The 21,063-nt window shown below is 43.7% G+C and overlaps 2 protein-coding genes across 4 annotated transcripts in view; both read right to left on the reverse strand.

Annotated features, from left to right (window-relative positions):
- Positions 1-1,165, reverse strand: part of nfxl1 (nuclear transcription factor, X-box binding-like 1) — a 30,185-nt gene extending 29,020 nt beyond the window's left edge. The window contains exons 1-3 of one of the 3 annotated variants that reach the window (XM_047385790.1): positions 1,115-1,165; positions 440-622; positions 166-354 (exon numbers count right to left, since the gene is read on the reverse strand). In XM_047385790.1, coding sequence (XP_047241746.1) covers positions 166-354; positions 440-599 — 349 coding nt within the window. In that variant the 5' untranslated portion in view covers positions 600-622; positions 1,115-1,165. Of the gene's footprint in view, positions 1-165; positions 355-439; positions 623-769; positions 973-1,021 lie in introns of those variants that run through there. The other 2 variants (XM_047385787.1, XM_047385786.1) reach the window with 2 other exon arrangements.
- A 2,475-nt stretch (positions 1,166-3,640) lies between these two features.
- On the reverse strand, positions 3,641-16,034 carry cnga1b (cyclic nucleotide gated channel subunit alpha 1b). The gene is made up of 15 exons (XM_047385805.1): positions 15,531-16,034; positions 12,205-12,329; positions 11,956-12,027; positions 11,738-11,791; positions 11,504-11,626; positions 11,310-11,414; positions 9,819-9,925; positions 9,567-9,741; positions 8,922-9,058; positions 8,668-8,840; positions 7,640-7,765; positions 7,258-7,410; positions 6,944-7,175; positions 6,668-6,843; positions 3,641-6,580 (listed from the first exon to the last, which is right to left on the reverse strand). The coding sequence occupies exons 2-15, from the start codon at positions 12,312-12,314 to the stop codon at positions 6,335-6,337; spliced, it is 1,989 nt and encodes a 662-aa protein (XP_047241761.1). The 5' UTR covers positions 12,315-12,329; positions 15,531-16,034; the 3' UTR covers positions 3,641-6,334.
- Positions 16,035-21,063: the final 5,029 nt, after the last annotated feature.

The raw sequence follows: 21,063 nt of genomic DNA on the forward strand, positions 1-21,063 counted from the left end.
CCAGAGTTAAAACTACAACTCTCCATCTATGAAGACCAAGGACATGATGGAGCTCCTGGTTTCTGGTTGGACTCTGAAACATTTTAAGGACCATCAGGTCACCCACTGACTCTAAGCTGGTCTCACTCAGAGCAGAACCCTGTCCTCAAGTCCTGGATGTCTCACCTGTCTGGCTGGTGTAGGAGGTGAAGGTGGACTCCAGGATCTTCCCTCTCTGTCTGTCTCCATCCTCATTATTATCCTCATTGTTGTCTTCATCGGAGGAAGAGGAGCTGACGTGACTGTCCACCAGTCGCTTCGCTGCAGCCTGGTTGGACCTCTGTATCGCCTCAAACTTGGACTGGACCGAGTCCTCTGTTGTTTACAGAGCAGAGGGGCATGTAAGACATTGGACCTTGTTCTGACCCACAGAGCAGCATCCTTCTAAGATCTTCATCACCTTTCGCAGGTTCAGGAACCGGGTTTGTCTTCATCTTTGCTCCTCGTCCTGCAGAGACCCCCGGCCTGTCCCTCTCCTGCGGCTGTGGGCGGGGCCTCTCACCTTGAGCATCCTGGCTCCTGCCCCGCCCCCTGCCCTGCTGTCTCCAGGCCGGCTCCATGGCAACCGCCTCCCGAACTCTGACTGTGGAGATACATAGATATCAGTCAAAATTAAAAAAGAGTTTTTACAGAGTTACCTGGACCGGGTTCAGTCCCGCTCAGAACAGGCTCGGGACAAGACAAGTGCGCATGCTCCAGGTGTTGGTCTGGATTTTGAGCCAAATCTGACCTCAGTTCGGCTGTTTTTCGGGATAAATAGCCGGTCCAGCCCCACATTAACTGTCATTAACAGTCTGAGTAGTTCCTCTGTCCGGTACCGAGTTATTTACTCTCAGAACCGGTGTAAACCAGCTGAGTCACATTAACGGTCAGGTTGGGTTCAAAGCGGCTAACAGAGACAAGCTAACAGCTGCTGAGTTTCTCAACTAAAACCCAGAGAAACAAACAGCAGCTGCAGGAAACAACATCTGTACAAACACACCGCTGTCCGCAGAAGCTGCTGCCGCCGCAACATCAGCGGCAAGGCGCAGAAAACTGTCAATTTAGCCGCAGTCTGAAGGTAAAATCACCTCACCGGAGGAGCCGCTGATGCCGCTCACTGCTGCGCATGCGCACTGGCGGGCGGTGCAATCTGGGCCTTGTAGTTCCTTGTGTGGTGGTGTCTCATACGACACTAGTGGGACTGAAACTACAACTCCCTTAATTCCACAAAACACGAGTAAAGGCAAACGTACTGTTACGTGTCACTCTGTGCCTGTGTGTGTGTGTGTGTGTGTGTGTGTGTGTGTTTGTGTATCTAGTGTGTGTGTGTCTCTGTGTGTGTGTGTGTGTGTTTGTGTATCTAGTGTGTGTGTGTCTCTGTGTGTGTGTGTGTGTGTTTGTGTATCTAGTGTGTGTGTGTCTCTGTGTGTGTGTGTGTGTTTGTGTATCTAGTGTGTGTGTGTGTGTGTGTGTGTGTTTGTGTATCTAGTGTGTGTGTGTCTGTGTGTGTGTGTGTGTGTTTGTGTATCTAGTGTGTGTGTCTCTGTGTGTGTGTGTGTGTTTGTGTATCTAGTGTGTGTGTGTGTGTCTCTGTGTGTGTGTGTGTGTGTGTTTGTGTATCTAGTGTGTGTGTGTCTCTGTGTGTGTGTGTGTGTTTGTGTATCTAGTGTGTGTGTGTCTGTGTGTGTGTGTGTTTGTGTATCTAGTGTGTGTGTGTGTGTGTGTGTGTGTTTGGTTATCTAGTGTGTGTGTGTCTCTGTGTGTGTGTGTGTTTGTGTATCTAGTGTGTGTGTGTGTGTGTGTGTGTGTTTGTGTATCTAGTGTGTGTGTGTCTCTGTGTGTGTGTGTGTTTGTGTATCTAGTGTGTGTGTGTGTGTGTGTGTTCTTGTACTTGTTGCTGAGTGAGAACCATTTTTCGTATTTTTATCGCAAAGTGAGGACATTTTGACAAAGTGAGGACATTTTGACAGATTGAGGACATTTTGACAGAGTGAGGACATTTTGACAGAGTGAGGACATTTTGACAGATTGAGGACATTTTGACAGAGTGAGGACATTTTGACAAAGTGAGGACATTTTGACAGATTGAGGACATTTTGACAGAGTGAGGACATTTTGACAGAGTGAGGACATTTTGACAGATTGAGGACATTTTGACAGAGTGAGGACATTTTGACAAAGTGAGGACATTTTGACAGATTGAGGACATTTTGACAGAGTGAGGACATTTTGACAAAGTGAGGACATTTTGACAGAGTGAGGACATTTTGACAGAGTGAGGACATTTTGACAAAGTGAGGACATTTTGACAGAGTGAGGACATTTTGACAAAGTGAGGACATTTTGACAGAGTGAGGACATTTTGACAGAGTGAGGACATTTTGACAAAGTGAGGACATTTTGACAGAGTGAGGACATTTTGACAGAGTGAGGACATTTTGACAGAGTGAGGACATTTTGACAAAGTGAGGACATTTTGACAGAGTGAGGACATTTTGACAGAGTGAGGACATTTCGACAGAGTGATTTTCAAATCACTCTTATTTTCTTATTTTCAAATGTTCCAGATGCATTTTTCTTTTCCAGCATCTAACTTCCTTTCTGGCACGATCTGGTCTGCGTTTTCCTCAACCATCCATGAATAATAGACTCGATCCCTACCTTTAACGGAGGACGGAGGATCGCTCTCCTGCTCTCTGCTGCAGCACCACGGAGTCAGTGTGAATTTCTGCATTGACTAGAATGGTTTCTACTTGCGATGGTGAATTAGGGTTGAATGAAGGGATGAATTAGGGGTGAATGAGGGGATGAATTAGGGGTGAATGAAGGGATGAATTAGGGGTGAATGAGGGGATGAATTAGGGGTGAATGAGGGGGTCTTGAGCAGTTTTCACTGTCCATCCCTCAACATGAGTCAAAACAATGAGGCTTGAACTTATTCACCTTCCTTGGTGTTCAGATTCATTTTCAGCAAGTTCTCACAAATCAGTTGTGAATGATTGGCTTTGTTACCAATATTATGAACAAAATGTGCTTAGTTTTGGAGCACTAGATGATGTAGGTTCTACTCAGCGAACTAAGGACCTGATCTTCAAAAGGTTTGCATGTACAAAACCACACGCAAACCTCTTTGCATCCACAAAGCTGATCTACAAAGGTGGCGCTAATCGGATTGACTGTGCAAAATCAGCGGAACAGTGGGTACAAACTTTTTAGTGTGTTTGCCTTCATGAATATGCAAAACGTGATAATGATCCAAACGCGCAATTTTATGGGAGGAGGATATGTAAATGTCATCCCTCATCACCTGCAATGTGATTTTTCAAACCTAAAATGGTTTGTGTGAGCAGTTTTTGTGTGTGGATTTAACACGTTTAAAATGCAGGTGCTAACTGGGACGCAAACATGTCTGCTGTCGCTGTGGCGAGAAAGAGGCAGAGACTGCAGAGCAATCGGATCTGGATCAGTTAGATTACGTAGTTTAAATGTGAACATATGCCAGGAGGATTATTTTGTGTCACCAAAAAAACTATTTATACAATCAGACATGTTAAATATAATTAAAATACTGGCAAAAAAAACAAAATAAATTCAGTGAAATCATTGGAAAATAATTTATTTTTACGTACATAAATGTTTGATTCAAATTCTTTGCAGGACAGTTATGACGTGATGTTTAAAACTTAGCAAAGCTATAATATACAGATTGCCAACTCTGACAACAAACTATTTTTATGTTGCAAATATTACATTCAGGCTTAAATATTGTGGCAGTTTATGATAAACTCTGAACTCTTCAAACGAAGCCTAGACCAGCTGCCCCGTGTGCGCACCGATGGCGGAGGGCGTCCGCTACTCTGCACACAGCCCCGACCTCCTGCTCAATAACCTGTAATCCAATGTTTTAATTCAAAGTGAAGCAGGATGTAGTCTTTGCCTCACTGGGTCCGTCGGGACCACAAACACAAAGCATCTGCTCGCAGGACAAATTCAAACTCAGTCTTCTTCATGCGCAGTCATGAGGCGCTGTGCGCAAAAGAACAGATAGGAGAAATAATCTCTTCAGGGCAGAAGCTGAGATGACAAACCTGCTGCAGTGATTAGCGACGAAAAAGGTTAACAAACTGTAACAGTTCAGAAAAGCAGGAGCAGAACGGATCAGAACAAAAACATTACGCTAGCGTAACAATCCCTTCATTTTTCTAGCAACAAAGCAGAGGATCTGTTCACTTTCCCTCTTGTTCCAGCCAGCAGCAGACACAATTTCCTCATTTAAATAGGGCGGTCTGCACCTGTTTTGCATCAGTTATCCATAGCACGCACAGTCTTTGAAGATCGTATCAGCTCGCATCAGAAACCGCCACGGGGTCCCAATCTTTCGGAAAGGAGACCAACTATTGAAGGATTGCACCTCAGAGCCTTCTTGGTAAAAACTTACTCTAAGTTGTGTTAGAAGGGAGGCCTTGGTTGATTGTCAGTCCTCATTTTCAGGAGGATTCAATGTAATTTTTGTGCTGACTTTGGGGAATTGGACCGGATCGTTACTTTGGTGGCTGAGGGGGTCATGGGATTACAGTTATTTTGTCTGCATGTGTTTTATAGATCAGGAGAAGGGACTCCAGACTTTGGGGAGTGTTGGGTGTCAGGGACATTCTTGAGGGTCATCTGGTCTTTGTTAAACGAAACAGGAACCTTTTCTCTATGTTCTCAGATTGGGTTGGACTCTATCAGGGCTGGCCCATGTTACCGATCCAGTTGAAGGTGTTCACAGATGGGATCTTAAGGCGTAGTCATTAGCAGGCTTTGGGGTTTTGGGACCTCAGGGTTTCCTCTTTGCTTTTTACGGATGTTGTGGTTCTGCTGGCATTTTCAGGCCATGAACCTCAGCGTGTGCTGCCACAGCTCAGGGCCGAGTGTGAAGCAGCTCCTCTAAATCTGAGGCCAAATGTAGACTGTTCCGTCTGGCTCAGGGTCCGTCTCTGTCTTAGGAGTTCAAGTATCTTGGTGTCCTGTTCATGAAAGACAGTGAGATGGACAGTGAAGAGGAACACAGGGACAGAGGCCAGTCAAGTATAAAGAAGAAAGCTTGGCTTGGAGGTCTTTATTTTCCATAATTTCTGTCTCCTGACCCTAATTTACAGGAACGAGACATGGATCATGTGTGAAAGAACAAGATTCTGGATTAAGGCATCTGAAACAAGCTTCACCCAGTGAGTAGCAACAGTAAGAAGGTCAGTTGCCTTGGGGGAACTTCAAGTAGTGCCAGTCATCCTTTGCATCAAAAGAAGTCAGTTGAGTTGCATCTGACCAGGAGGCTTCCGGTGATCCTCCCTTTGAATGTTCTCCGGACCTGTCCCACTGGGAGGAGATCATGGGGACAACCCCATAACCAGTTAGATGGACTACATGACCGTTTTAGCCTTCAGAATGAAGCAGAGGGTGGTGATGTTGAGACAGATGTTTGGGTTTCTTTTCTGAACCTGTTACCCCCACGACCCAATCTCTGAAAGTGGAGGTCATGAATGCAGATATTAATCGTCAAGCTTGTAATTTTTCTGTTGCTCTAGAATTTTTTACCAGGATGTGAAATTAAAGGATCCAGGTTTTATTTTCCTTAGAAAACATATTTATTTCAGCCCAGTGTCGCCATCATTTTGATCCACATGTTTTGTTGAACATCTTTTAAAAGCATCCGTTAAAGCACAGAAGTACTGGTTCTAAATCCACATACATTAAGTGGTCCCTTTCTGCCAGTACTTCTGGTTTGCAGTCAGTAAACAGAAAACTAAAGCAAGTGTGGAGAAAATGGGTAAATAATGTTTGAGGGCTTCTAGGCAGTAAGACAGTCAGTGTTTTCTACATTAAACCTCAGACTGACTAGCAATCAGGTCTCAGTATGAAGATTCTCATCTATGTTCAGGAAGGCATGCAGCCCATTTATTATTCCACAGATGTAACATAAAACAACAGCTTTAAAAAGACTAGATACATGTGAAACCTGTTCCTCTGGACTGCAGCTGTCCTTCGGTGATCCATGAACCTAAGTCAGGGTCTCTTTCCCACAGGACTTGAGTTTGTTTCCAGCACTCCTCAGCAATCGCCCCAACAGCAGGTTATCAATACTGTGTGCTCATTAACTCAGATGAAGTTAAATCTAAAGATATAAAATCAAATGTTTGTTTCTTTAGGTTTTTAAACTTTTAATGTAAATCGTGCTGAGTTAATGATTGTATTTCAGTTCTCATCTTCTTGAAGTTTTTCTGTCTGGTTGCCTCAAACTAAAACTGAAACTCCTCAGTCCTCCTTCATCTTCTTATTTCTTTTCTTCTTCTTTGGTGGTCTCAGGTGTTGGAGGGGGCGGAGCAGCACCAGGCAGGTCTTCCCGTGGTGTCGGTGCCAGCTTCTTCTCCAGTCGGGTAACTCTGTGTTTGAGCTTGCTGTGAGTGGCTTCGTGCTCCGCCAGGAGCCGGGCGTACTGGGTCTGCAGTGTGTCCAGATTGCTCATCATCCGGTCCACCTTCACCTCGATCTCCTTGGGGTCTGGGCCCTGTGCGGCCAGCTTGGAGAAAAAATAAAAGAATCACGGTTTTTACTTTCAGGAACATTTTAGCTGTTTACTGCTCAAAGCAAGATGATATGACTGTACCTCCAGATCCAGCAGTCCATCCTTCATCAGAATCTGCCTTCCCTTCTCCTCCAGCAGGGCTTTGGCATCAGGATACTCTGTCAGCGCCTCCATCAGGTCATCTTTGGAAAGACAGAAGAGGTCCGAGTACCCGATGCTCCTGATGTTAGCAGTCCTCCTGTTTCCTGCCTTACTACCTGTTGGTCAACCGAAAAGGTGTTTCTAATAAATGTGTAGGAGCCGCATCCAGTAGGTGATGACATCATGACTCTCCAGCTTTTTACAATGACCTCTCACCTTTGATGGCCAGGATGCTGATCTCCCCGAAGTAACTTCCTTCACTGAGAACAACAAACTGCGTGACGCCATCATCAGCAACCACAGCCAGCTTTCCCTCCTTGATGATGTACATCTCTCTGCCAATATCACCCTTCTTGCAGATGTAGTCTCCTGGACTGAAGACCTGCGGCTGCAGCTTCAGCACCAACTCCACCAACAGACCAGCCTCGCAGTCCGCGAAGATCCGGACCTGCAGAACCAAACAAAGAACACCTTACTGAAAGTTTTTATCCTTTCCATCTAGAGAAGAGGGATTTGAAGCAAGAACTGGCCTTCTTCAGGGTGTCCAGGTGCACGTTGATGGCTATCTCAGCTCTCAGTTTGTCCGGAAGGTACTTTAGAACCTCCCTCTCATCTACAGCTTTCTTGTTGGTCCACAGGAAGTCAAACCACTTAATCACTCGCTTCTCCAGGTCTTTAGTTACCTGCAGAGGGAGCGGAAAGGTTTGGGAATATGTCCAATCTCTTAAACAGAAGCAACACATTTGCGGTAAAGATGTTGAAAGAGTGACCCAATGATTGCTAATGTTACAAGTTATATAACGTTATAGGATATCCTAAAATTACTACAGTTCCTTCAGCTGACCTTGCAGATGTTAGCTTTGGATTCATTCATGGACAACACAATGGGACCACATGAAGATTAAATCTGACCTTTCGGAAGCTCATGTACTGTTTGATGGCATCAATCCGGGCCTGGAAGTCGGCTCTGGCAGCGTTCATGTTGGTGATCATTGAGCCGACATTACCGACGATGGTGGCAAAAATCAACACACCCACCTGGAGGACAGGGAGAGGCCATTTATATCAGCTCTGATAGGTTGGTCTTTAGACATCACACAGCTTTTAGGATTTCTGTGATACATTCACTGCCACAAGATGGAAAATAGGAATTTTTATCAAGGGAGTTGTTTCCTGGCCTTTGTTGGACCTCTGCAATCAACATTTAACTTGTAGTCTGCTGTTGCTCGTACTCATACTCGTCCTCACCCTGTCTCTAAGGAAGTGCCCGGCCACCCTGTAGAGGAAACTCATTTCAGTCGCTCGTATCTGGGATCTTGTTCTTTCGGTCAAGAACCAAAGTTCATGGCCATAGGTGTTGGTGGGAAGGTAGACTGAATGGTAAATCGAGAGCTTCACTTTTTGGCTTAGATCTCTTTTCACCACAATGGACCGGCACAGTGTCCTTAGTACTGCACAGCACCGATCCGTCTGTCGATCTCCGGCTCCATTCTCCCCTTACTCATGAACAAGACCCTGAGATACCTGAACTCCTCCCCTTGAGGCTGGAGCTTCCCTCCAACCTGAAGAGGGCAAGCCACCCTTTTCCGGTCGAGAACCATCACCATTTAACATCTAGTCTGCAATTGCTAATCAAATCCAATATGGATGCAACACAAACTGTCTACCTGCACATGGGCTCTGTTTGTTCCTGTTTAAATAAGCCACTGGTCCTCGTAGTGTAACTTGTGATGGTCACTGTGTTGCTGCAATTTATTAACACATAAAATGCAGAAAAATAAATAATTAGCGGGTTTTATGGCTAACAGATGTTAGCATGGTCACTCAGCACAATACATGTCATTGCTTTTCCCAAGTAATGTTACACTGTCAGTGATCCACAAGTAAAAACACAGGCTAACAGAACCCATGGTTCTGTAAAGATAAAAAATTAAACCCACCAGGAAGTCCGTCACAACGAAGAAGTACTCTGAGTTCTCCACAGGTGGAGGTGTTTCTCCAATGGTGGTGAGTGTTAGCGTGGACCAGTACATACTGTAGGCATACTTCCTCACCAGACGACCAAATTCTGGATCTGACGGGTCGGGATACACAAACCTGTCAGAACCAAAACCTGAAAGGTAAAATTGGAAAATAATTGAAGTGTAATTTATGAAGTAATTTTACAGGAAGCAACTTATTCAACACAACGTACCAATCGCCTTGGAGAAGGAGTAGTAGAGGCAGGCATTCCAGTGGATGATGATGAGGATGTACATCACAAGGTTGGAGATACGCAGAGCATTGGGGTAATTTGTTCTGGTCTCAGTCCGCTGGAAGAACTCCATCATCCTAAAATGGAGGCCAGGAGGGGAAATTATGTCAGAGATCCAAAGGTTAGAAGTTCTCATCACTGCGATGTGGACTTCACAAGAGCTTATCCAGGTGGGCTAAATATATCCAGGTGTCTGCTTTGGAGATTAACACGTATAAATACGGATATTCAGACTGAGGAAAGGTGAGCTGATGTGAAATAGTTTGCCAGAATGGAACCAGTAAGGCAGATGATAAACCACCAACCCTATAAAACCTCTAAGCCTTATACAGAACACCGGGAAGAGCTTCAGATATCTACTGTTGTCCCAACATTTAGTCTGTATTCAGTTTCTACCTGATAGATGTGCAGAACCAAAGACATCAGTGGACCCAACTGGAACCTGGACTTTCTGAGATGATCAGTCCGATACTTGGTGTTTCTTTAAATGTACTGGTCAGTATTTTTTCTTAGCTTGAATTGATTTCCCACTGCTCATGTCTGGACAATCAAGTTTTGTTGAATGGGTAAATGAGTGTTGTGTACCTGTTGAACCGTAACAGCTTGTTGAGGCGGATCTCAGGGAAAGTGGTACCAAGAATGAGGTACAGGATGTCGGTGGGAATCATGGAAACCAGATCCAGTTTGAACTGGAAGGTTTTCGTGTAGCGCTCACGTAGTTTCTGCTCATCTTTCACCAGCAAACCCTGCTCCAGGTAACCTGCAGTCACACGTGAGTTTAATTAGTACACACGTGTAAAAACAATCACGTGTACACGAGTCCGTGGACATTCAGACCTGTCCTGCTTCTGAAAACCATGTCCAAAACATAGATGACATCACAGATAAAGTCCACGATGAACCACATAATGAGATAGTCGGTCTGCAGCTCCTCAAAACACGCCCTGAAAAACAAACACAGACATCATTACTGAAGTGCAGCATTAAACCCACTCTAATACTGCAGCCATTACATGTACCATAGAAAAGGAACCTTGAAACAACCTGACTTCTTCAATTTGACACACGGTCCAGCTGTAAACACCTCTTAAAGGAAACCCCAGGAACCTTGCAGAACCTGACATGTGCTGGTTGGCAAAGGTACCTCTGAAAGTCCTTCTGTTTAACACTAAGAAAATCTACCAAGGGCTAACACCAGGACTGGCAGTGAGAAGAAGGCTGACTGGAGCATACTGGTCTGCATGGCCGCACACAGTATCGGGGTACCCAGTGTTCCCTAGTTGGCCTTGACTAAAGGTCTTCATGAGCTGCCAACTTATGAGCTATAGTTATTGTCAGGGATAACTTTCAAATTGCTTTTGCATCTAGGTCTTATTATTCAAACATGCGATTTAACACATCTACCCAAGCTTCAAATGAACCATGATGAAACCACACTTTCTGCAGCCTGAAAACAACAAACTGTTCCAGTACTTACAGAAGACATTTGCTGTCCTTCAGATTGATTCATCTGGTAATAGCTAGAAGATCAGACCTGGTAGGAAGCAGGTTGTAACGACCAACGGCAGGGCAAGACAAACGGCGCTGACACTTTGTTCCCAATCCTGGAAGCTTTGTTATTGATTGAAGTGTTGGAGGAACCTGTAGGTTTGTGGTCAGCCATACATATCATAGAGGACGCAAATACGAGCAGACCCTGTGGCCTGAAACTGGTCATCCATCCATCTGCACATCCGTCTGTCCATCTGTCACTCCTTATACAGGACTGGACAGCAGCTGGCAGAAACTGTAGCAGAGACGATCTGCACTGCCAAAGATAAAATCTCTTCAACAAGTTCTGGGTCCGTGCCTGGACACCTCACTCATCTTTAAAAGTTAGTCTAACCCCCTGTAGACAAAGCAGCTGAGAATATTATCATTCTCCTGCTGTCAGCCATTACCCCAGGTCCATGACTGGGTTTATGACCATAGGTGTAGCTGGAATGTAGATCAAAATTAAAAGCCTTTTGGCTTAGCTCCTCAAGTTGACACTCCATGATGAAGCAGGGGACTGTATTGCTTGAACAATAGAGCAGATGCTGGTCCAATCCAACAGTTGATATCTTGCTCCTCAAGTTCAGAAAGAACCAAAGATAAACCACTTCTCATGGGGCAGAAACTCATTCCTGAAGGAACCAGTCCAGCCTTTTCTGGCTGAGGACTGTAGTCTAGAGAAATGAGACCAGACATGGTACCGCGTGTTGATTTTGGACTCTGCAGGAACCAAAGGTTACCTGCAGACATGGATGGTAATAGAAACTGAGCGACCTGGGTGTTTGTGTGTGGTACCTGGCTATAATCAGGGTCCAGTTGTACATGACAGGGATGGTGATGATGAAGAGCCAGTGGTAGTAGGTGTTCCCAGCCGGATCGATCACTGTGATCTCTTTGGCACTAGAGCGAGAAACAAACTGTATATGACTTAAAATACACCATTTTACCATTACAGTGAACATCTCAGCAGGACGTTCCTGTGAACCTACGCTTCCTCCTTGGCCCTCTTCTCTTTTTCTAGCTTTTCTTTTTCTTTCTGTTTCTCCTTTTCCTTCTCTTCTTTCTCCTTCTGTTTCTGCTCCTTCCTCTCCCTTTTCTCTTGTTTTTCCTTCCTGAGGAACACAGAGAAGACCGACGACTAAACTACAAAGAAATTCAGGACAAATTCCCGAACATTGACATTACAGCACATCATCGTCCTGATAAAAATAAATCAAGCTTACTCTCTCTTCTCTTTTTTCTCTTTCTTCTCTTTCTTCTTCCTCTTCTTCTCCTCCCTGTAAAGCAGATGAAAACGTTTCCAAACATATGCTCCATGTAATTTGTTGTCTTCTTGAAGCTAAGCATGGATTATATAAAAAATAAAGACAATCCTGCTTTGAAAGCAGACATTTTCTGATGGTAAGTATGAATTAAATGCTGCTGTGTGTTGGCTTCTTACTCCTCCTCTTCCTCGTTGTTGTTACTGTTATTGAAGTTGAACAGAGCTCCTGGTCCAGCTCTTTGGGTACTTCTGGAAAAAACAAGCAGATATCAAGGACTGACCTGTCCTTGACCCTATGACCTTTCTCTCCTAAATGCTTCTCTGCTGATGGGCTGGGGGACCAACCAAACTTGCTGTTTTTACCTACTTTATGCTAGGATTGGTGGCTCTTACACCCAGTGAAATGAGCTTTATTTAGCGACTCACCTGACCCCTTTTGTGATGTCACCTGGCTCCTCCTCCATGTCTTGTAGCACGATGGTGGGTGGATTTAACCCCGGTGTATGGCGAGGGATCAGTGGTGCTACTTTAGCCATGGTGCTATGGTTCCTCTGGTTGAGAGGGAGGAGCATTGCTCTTGGTTAAAATCAACATTCACAGCTGGTTTATATGGTAAATAATAACCATTTTCAGAATAAGGTGTCCCTAAAACGGGTTCATTGTATTTGTTTACAACTGATCTACATCCATGACTAAAATCAGCAGTTACAACCTGAGCTGAAGGACACGAGATTCAATTCAATTTAATTCAGTTTTATTTATATAGCGCCAATTCACAACACATGTTGTCTCAAGGCTCTTCACAACAGTCAGGTTCATACATTCCAATTAATCCTAATAATTGAACAGTGCAGTCGGAGTTAGCTTTTAGATCATTTCTTCCCTGATCATGAACTTCCCTGGTTGAAGCACCAACCTTCTTCCCTTCCTTAATTAACACTTTGTCAGGTCTGACCCCAGCTGCACACCACCCTGTCTGTTGTCCTGACTGCTGTAGAAACTGGAGCTACAAGCAATATGAGCAACGACTATCTGACAGAAAACAGCAGATTAAAGGATCAAATTTGTAATAATAAATTTGGCAAATAATAATAAACACTAATTAGCTTTTCTGGTACATTAATTTTTTCCCTTCAAATATTTTACAAATCCAAAGAAGAGCTAAAGCTAACATGGATATTGAAGTTTTTTCTGTGGTTTATGTTTTAAATTGTTGTCTTGTGACGTATGCTGGTGTTTTAAAAAATCTGTTACCCAGGTCTCACCATGAGGAGATGAGTTTGATTTTCTGAACCATCGAGTTCTGTCAGTTCTTCGAAGCTTTGTGTCACTTCTGAGGCTCTCTGGGTTTGAACATCCTAAAATGCTTCACAGTGTTCAGCTGCGTCTTGACAGGGTCCATTACCTTTGCTGACATCACCATGTCATTGCGTTTATTTTCATATTTAAGGATGAACTGATGTGTAAAAATGACAAAGCTCTATGAGCACCTCAAAGTGGTCTAATAATTATTCACTGAACTAATGTAGAAAGTGGGTCTTTTGGGGTATAAGTAGTTATTAGGTGGTCATTGCTACAATATTTAACTGGTGTTTGTATTTGATTCTTGTTTTAAATATGTTACATAGATTTGATCACAAAGAAATGGCTGCAGAGATTAAAATGCAACATTTTGGTTTCTCAGATGCAGGTTTTTGTTTTGTAGAAAAAGAGTTTGCTTTACATAAGCTAAAAGTACATTTTAGCCCTTTGGGGTACTATTATAATGTGCAGAGTATCACCTAAATCATGAGCACATTTGTTGGTGAGAGCAAATGAACAAATAAGGACCAAGGAGCAAAAGAAACATCTGAGAAAATCATCTCACAGAAAGAAATCCATCTAACTATCAGCTTTTTGTTAAACCGTCTCAAAGGTTCAGGATGTCAGTAATAATCTTTCATCTGTCCGTCCATCTGTCTGTCCAGACAACTAACTAACTTCAATTTATTTTATATGACAGACCAACACAAGATTTCATCTCTCACCCCTAAAGCTTCCACCTGATCTTTAGAACTGAAGAACCCTTTAGGGTGAGAAGTGGAACACCTTCTAGAAACAGGAGACGTTCAGTTGCCTATTTTAAAACCTGAGGACTACCCGGTCCTGGTTTGTCCGAAATCTACACCTTAGTCCAAACTCAGATGTTCTCTGTCTGGCCTCAGAGGTTTATTGGAGACCATCAGAGAACAAACAGCATCATGAAGACCAAGGAACCCGCATACCAGATCAGTTAGAAGGTGGTAGAGATGTTTAAAGCTGGGTTAGGTTCTGCAACAATATTCTAAGCTGTGAACATCTCCTAGAGCTGTGTTCTATGCATCATCTGAACACGAAGAGAGGATGGACCACCTACAGACAAGACATGGAGGTCTACCTAAACTGACAGGCTGGGCAAGGAGAGCATTAATCAGAGATTAGCCAAGAGTTAACTCTGGAGGAGCTGCAGAGATCCACAGCTCAGGTGGAAGAACCTGTCCCCAGGCCAAATAATAGATACATTTGATTTTCATGGAACCTTGACAAGAAGAAAATCATTGTTAAAAGAAAACCATGAGACGTTCCGTTGCAGTTTGCCACAACCCATGTAGAATCCCATCCTTATGTAGAAACATAGTGGTGGCAGCATCATGCTGTGGGAATTATTTTCTTCAGCAGGGGCAGGAAAGCTGGTCAGAGTTGATGGATGGAGCTAAATTCAGGACGATCCTGAAGGAAAACGTGTTGGAGGCTGCAGAAAGCCTGAGACGGGGCGGATGTTCTCCTTCCAGCAGGACAACCACCCTGAACATACAGCCGGCCAAAAAAAGTTTCAAACCTCTGGGCTGGTTTGGCATGGGGGCGGGGCCTCAGAGGACAGGAAGTATGGCTCACAGTTTAACATGGGTTGGACCAAACAGTCCCAGCTGTTACATTCAAGAACCGCAGGAACTGAATATGTCTTTAAAACATGATCGATGTTCTAAGTTTATGTGAGTGAAGTTTGAGTGAGTTTGTAAAATAACATGCTTCACTGATCTAAACTGGTTATGTCAACACACGACACAAATCTGAAGACAGCATGATGATGACGTATTTGCACAGCATTTTCAGTCCATGTTGGACATTTCTGATGCTCTCAAAGTGAAGCGGGACAACCGGCAGACTGCAGCAGAGCAGGAGTATCTGACCACACAGCTCTACTCATGACATGACCTGTCACCTTCTGGATCTCCTGTGGGCACCAGTGACCAGGTCATAATATAAAGGCTGGTTGTCAGCCTGACAGGGAAACAGGGAGAGACAACAAACAGATTCACAGTCGATACTTGAGAAGTTTAGAGAAACAGTTGGTCTGACATGCATCATGACATTCTTCATGCATAAGAACATTTCAAAAAGGAAGCTCTGATGTAAGCTTGACCTTCATGTTCTGCAAACATTTTAACATGTTACAGATCTGTAAGACGTGACTCATTCCAACATGTGATGCCTGCTTAGCCTGATGAAGTTCACACATTCCCGTAACATCGGGTTGGACGATTAATATAAAATCTGGATCCACCAAACAAGTTGCAGACACATTTAGTTCAAAGCAGCAGAACATCTGAATCTGCTGCCTTCAAATCATACTTATTACATCAAATGCACAATTAATATAAGCTGTGTAGAAACCTCCAGTCTGCACATAAATATGTCCATAATGTTTCTCACACTGTCTATTATCTCCTTACCTGCTGCTAATCCTGGGTTATGTGGCCTAGATCCCCTGTCTGCCCTCCAGACACATCACCATGGAAACAGAGGGGTCACTCCTCATGCACAGTCCCATAAACAAAGCTGGATCTGAAAGTCCTTCAGAGAGGAGAAAATAGGAGGAAACCGAAGGAAAGATGAGAGATGGAGGGAGCGAGTAGAGAGGAGTGGAGTGTTTCCTGCAGGGAGTCTCCTCTGTCACCCTGACAGGGATAAAGAGATTATAAGAAGGATGATACGTCTGTCTCACACACTGAGGAGGCCCACAGACTCAGCCTTGGACCTGGGAAGGAAGCCGTGTAGGAACCAGGTTCAGGTCTGCAGGTGGAGTTTGGGTCAAAACTTTCATGCACGTTTAAATGAGCTGACTGTCATCAGGAGCTCAAGATGAAGCTGAACAAGAGCAGCTGGGGAAGAATAATCTGAGGGTTGCTGAAAACCAGCAGAAAGATAGAAGCTCAGAAAGGAAGTAGAAGAAGATAAATGAGGAAGAAAGGACGCCCTGTGAGTGAAAAGTGAGGAGGGTCAGATTAGATCCTCTGATCCTCCTGAGTCAGCACTGCAACACTAAGAACATACAGGGAGAGGGAGGGCAGCTTTGATTGGCTTACTGGGAATTATCTGTGTGGGTAAATGAGCTGATGAAAGTAAAAGAAGCAGTGATCTGAACAACATCCACCAATCAGAATCAGTGTGAGAGTCTCAAGCTCACAAATTCAGTAATTATGTCCCACAAAGCAAAAAAACATTGAACATTACATATTAAAATCTGTGTTTTATTTAACATTTCATTCTGATGTCCTCATAGCAAGGGTAAACCCAGCTGAGTCTCAGCTACCCCTCTAGTGTTAAATTAGAGCTAAGGTGTTACCACTGACACCCTCATGAGGACCACACGATCGAGGCACATGACGTCGCCCGGTATGGGCTTTATTAGCGACTCACCTGAGTCTCACCGGGGTCCCATCCTGGAGCCAGGCCTGGGGTCGGGACACGTCAGAGAGCGCCTGGTGGCTGGGTTGCTCCTCGCAGGACCCAGCCGGGCCAAGCTCAAAGGAGAGGCGTGAGGCCATCCCCCAGTGGGCCCACCACCTGCAGGGGGAACCGTGAGGGACCGGTGCAAAGAGGATTGGGCGGCAGACGAAGGTGGAGACCTCAGCGGCCCGAACCCCGGATGCTTAGGCTGGCTCTAGGGACGTGGAATGTCACCTCGCTGGGGGGGAAGGGGCCTGAGCTTATTGGGAGGTCGAGAGATATCGACTAGAAATAGTCGGGCTCGCCTCCACGCACAGCGTGGGCTCTGGAACCCATCTCCTTGAGAGGGGCTGGACTATCTTCTACTCTGGAGTGGCCCACGGGGAGAGGCGGCTGGCTGGTGTGGGTTTGCTTGTTGCCCTCCAGCTCAACCGTCTTGTGTTGGGGTTTACCCCAGTGGATGAGAGGGTCGTATCCCTGCACCTTCGGGTTGGGGACAGGTCTCTGACTGTAGTTACGGCCTAGGGCCCGGGCGGTAATGCGGAGTACCCGGCCGTCTTGGCATCCCTGTTGGGGGTGCTGGATAATGCCCCTCCCAGGGATTCCATTATTCTGCTGGGGGACTTCAACGCCCACCTGGGAAATGTCAGTGACACCTGGAGAGGTGTGATTGGGAGGAATGGCCTCCCCGATCTGAATCCGAGTGGTGTTTTGTTATTGGACTTCTGTGCTAGTCACGGATTGTCCATAATGAACACCATGTTCAAACACAAGGGTGTCCATCAGTGCACTTGGCACCAGGACACCCTAGGCAGGAGGTTGATGATTGACTTTGTTGTCGTATCATCAGACCTTCAGCCGCATGTTTTGGACACTCGGGTGAAGAGAGGGGCTGAGCTGTCCACTGATCATCACCTGGTGGTGAGTTGGATCCGCTGGAGGAGGAGAAAGCAGGACAAGCCGGAGCTTCAAATTTGTCCATTTGTTTGTCTCTGATGTTTTGTCTTTGTTTTGTTGGTATGAATGTTTGTTTATATGTTGCATGAAACAATAATCCATGTTTAGAATAATGTTTCTAAATCCCAGATTGATTAAAACTTTGAGTTTTCAGGAGAGTTAAGAAGCAGCTTGTTTCTGAGGTAGGTGCATGTTAATAGCTTTGTAGTTTAAGGTTCACTAAGATGGGATGGGATGAAGAAACTGTGGTCCCGCCCATAAGCTGTCAATCAGAGGTTTGTTCTGCCTGACTCCGCCCACCTACCAGGTTGGTTCATGCCTTTGTTGTCATGGTAACGCTCAGCACCTCCCTTCCTGAGTTCTAACATTGTTTAAGAGACAATAGAATCAAAAGGCTTGTAGTGATTGTTGCCTTAATAACATGTTTTTTTATATAATAATTATGGATGTAGGATGACTTTTAGATTTATGTGTTTTATTATTAAAAGGTTAATGAAATAGTTTAAACTAGTTTGAAGAATTAGTTTTGAATGCAGAATCATTGGTGATTTATTAGATTGAAAGTTTCCCTGGTACCATTAAGCTAACTGACAGTTCAAGATATGCAAAAGTAAGGAATATATTTTTGATAAAGAATCAGAGTCATGACTTTATACTTGGTGGGAATTATTTATTAGATTTAATTTGTAGGGTTTATGCATCTGAATTACATTAGATGTCCATTAATCTAATACTTATCTTCATACAAGACAAATCAGGATGATATGTGACTAATTTCTAAGTGAGACATTGATGAACTGAATAACTAAAGTTTGTGTTTTGTTGTTAATGGAACTGAATTGCAGTTAAAAACATCTGGATTTTCTTTATGTTGCTTTCGTTAAATTCATAGAGACACATAGTTATATCGGAATTAATTTCTTTGGTTCTATGTAATGTGATCTTGGTTACTAGAACATTTTTGTACAAACTTTTTGCTGGATTGTCTCATGGGTTGGACCCTGCGCCAGAAGAGGGGAATGTCAGAATAAAGTAACATGGGGTTCCAAAAGTTTTAGCACTCATGGGAAAAAGGGTAGCTCAGACCTCCAGTGAGGACTTAGTGACAATGTGAGAGAGACGTTGTACTTTGTTTCTATAAATGGTGCATAGCTCCCTAAGACCACATTCTGAAAACTTCTCTGAAATTATGGTGTTGATTCTTTTGTGAAATTTTATATCTCCACAGATTAGACCATTTTTGAAATTCTTTTTGGGTTTTCTGAAACTATGAAATATTGACCTGTAATCAGACCTTCCTCAAACATCATGTCACATTTTTAATATTCAGAATATTTAGCTGATGGTCATTGCTAGTATATCAGGTGAAGTCAGAAGATCAATTCTTTTGATTTTGTTGGATGTTTTGATGAAGTTCATGTAGTTAAGCACTTAGGTTTGAGAATGGGACTTTGAATTGAAAATTAGCCAAGTGTTGTGAAGACTCTACCTATTGTTCTCACTTATATGAGATTGAGACAAAGGACAGGTAAATCTCAGTCCTTTTGAAGTGCTGTGTGGCAGGTCTCCTAATTTGGACATGGGGATATTGCCAAGATCATTTTCTTCCACATCTTTGTGTGAAGATAGGATGTTGTTTTACTGTCAAAACCTGTCCACTGTGTTTTCTCAAGTTTCACAGACGGTGAAGGCTGCATTACCAGAAACAGCCACTTCCACCCTCTAGTCCTTTATTCCTGGCGACTGGATTCTGCTCAGAGAATTTAGGAGAAAACACAGGAAGTCCAGGTGCTGGAATGGCCCATATCAGATCCTACTAGACACCCAGGAAAGCTGCAGGAAAGCTGCAGGAAAGCTCCTCCAGCTTCATCTGGCTTCCAGGACACAAGTCATCTTCCAACTGGATCATCCACGGCCTGAAAGGTGTGAGGACAGCGGACCACCACAAGATAAAGAACTGTAAGCTGATCACTGGCGAGTGATTGAAGAGGTGGTTGAAGAACACTGTTCTTACAAGGGCACAATAATCCCTTGGGCAGTGCCACGTTATTTCAGAATCTACTTAAGGCCATCGCATTGCCTGAAAGTTAGAAATCATAAGGTCATTTGCCTCACTGCACACACACCACAGTGAGAGACACATAGGAGACATACAGGGAAGACCTCTACACATTTACACATAACCTTTCTCTGGATGATGGACTGGTGACGTCTGCAACAAAGAGACAGTCAAACATGCGCCATGATGCTTATTCTCCTTAATTTCTTAACATTTGGTGGCTACTAGGCTCCTTTGTCTGGACAGCGAGGGTCAGCCAAATTATTTCTACCACTTTGACAGCGAGACCGACTCTGAGGAGGAAATCTCGGATGATTTTATCTAACTTTCATGGAAATTCTTGTATTAAGTGCTCTAAGGAGTTCTAAAGTGTTTGACCTTTAGGTTACCTCTCTTTCTTCAGAACATCTGTATTAGAGGAGGAAGCTGTAAAAAACAGGATCAGACGTTTAATGGTTAAAACCCATTCCTTTTGGGTGATGTCTCAGGAACCAGCAGATGGTCTGTTACCCCTGACCTGAGGACGGTTTAGGGTCATAAAGCACAAACTATTTTAAGTGGTGATAACACCCATATACTCTTTAAATACTGTGTGTAAATGTTGACACCACACTGAACCCAAAGACAGATGACTATGAAGACACAGAAAAGGTTTATTTTACTGAGCTACAAAATAAAGACCACTACTCCTATGATGACATGTTGTAAATGAAAATATCTTTGACTCCTGAGTGTATTCATAATTGTACTTCATAAAATGACTTTATAGCAGAAAATCGAAAGAAGTTGCTATTTAAGAGGAAGGAGAAAAAGTACAATGATGACATGAACAAGGCTTGTTTTGGTTCTTTTACTTTTATTACATTTTGTTTTCTTTGATTTATTATATTGTTTTATTATTGTTGTACTCTACCATGCCCCTTAGGGGGAGGGACCACGTGAGTATTTTTCCCACAATATAATCTGCTTTCCTTCCGTGGGTTTGTGCTTACACAGAGTGTTTTCTTTTATATGTATCTAATCATGACTTTATTCGTGATAATAAAAGGGGGGACTGTTAGGGTTTTTAATACTTTTATATTGTTTATCACTCATGTCTGCTCTAAGTGCTTTCTTCCCCCACATGTCATAGACAAAGAGATAAGAGAGAAGGGTGAGTTATGCTATTATCAGCAACATCTAGGGACTGGCACCAATCCTCACTCCTTTCTCTCTGCTTAAAATCAAGACACATGAACCCTAACCTTTCTGACACACACACACACACACACACACACTCCCTGAATGTTTGTTGAACTGTGTGTGAACCAGCATGTATAAATAAAGAGAGAGGGGTGCCAACACTTTGTAGTCTGTACTGCAGAGCTACCCTTGCAAGTAAATTGACTGTATCGTTCTTGCCTCTGAGTTGACTAAATAATACCTAACAACCACGATACAACCCAGTACCACAATACAACCCAGTACCATAATACAACCCAGTACCATAATACAACCCAGTACCACAATACAACCCAGTA

Source organism: Girardinichthys multiradiatus, chromosome 14 (genome assembly GCF_021462225.1).
Source record: "Girardinichthys multiradiatus isolate DD_20200921_A chromosome 14, DD_fGirMul_XY1, whole genome shotgun sequence".
Taxonomy (NCBI): Eukaryota; Metazoa; Chordata; class Actinopteri; order Cyprinodontiformes; family Goodeidae; genus Girardinichthys; species Girardinichthys multiradiatus.

Excerpts from the sequence above, each read along its gene's own strand:
- cnga1b (XM_047385805.1), bottom strand. The coding sequence starts at position 12,314 with ATGGCTAAAGTAGCACCACTGATCCCTCGCCATACACCGGGGTTAAAT. Across the intron at positions 8,841-8,921 it reads CTCCTTCTCCAAGGCGATTG|GTTTTGGTTCTGACAGGTTT; the intron begins GTACGTTGTGTT and ends TTTACCTTTCAG. Across the intron at positions 7,766-8,667 it reads TCGTTGTGACGGACTTCCTG|GTGGGTGTGTTGATTTTTGC; the intron begins GTGGGTTTAATT and ends CCTGTCCTCCAG.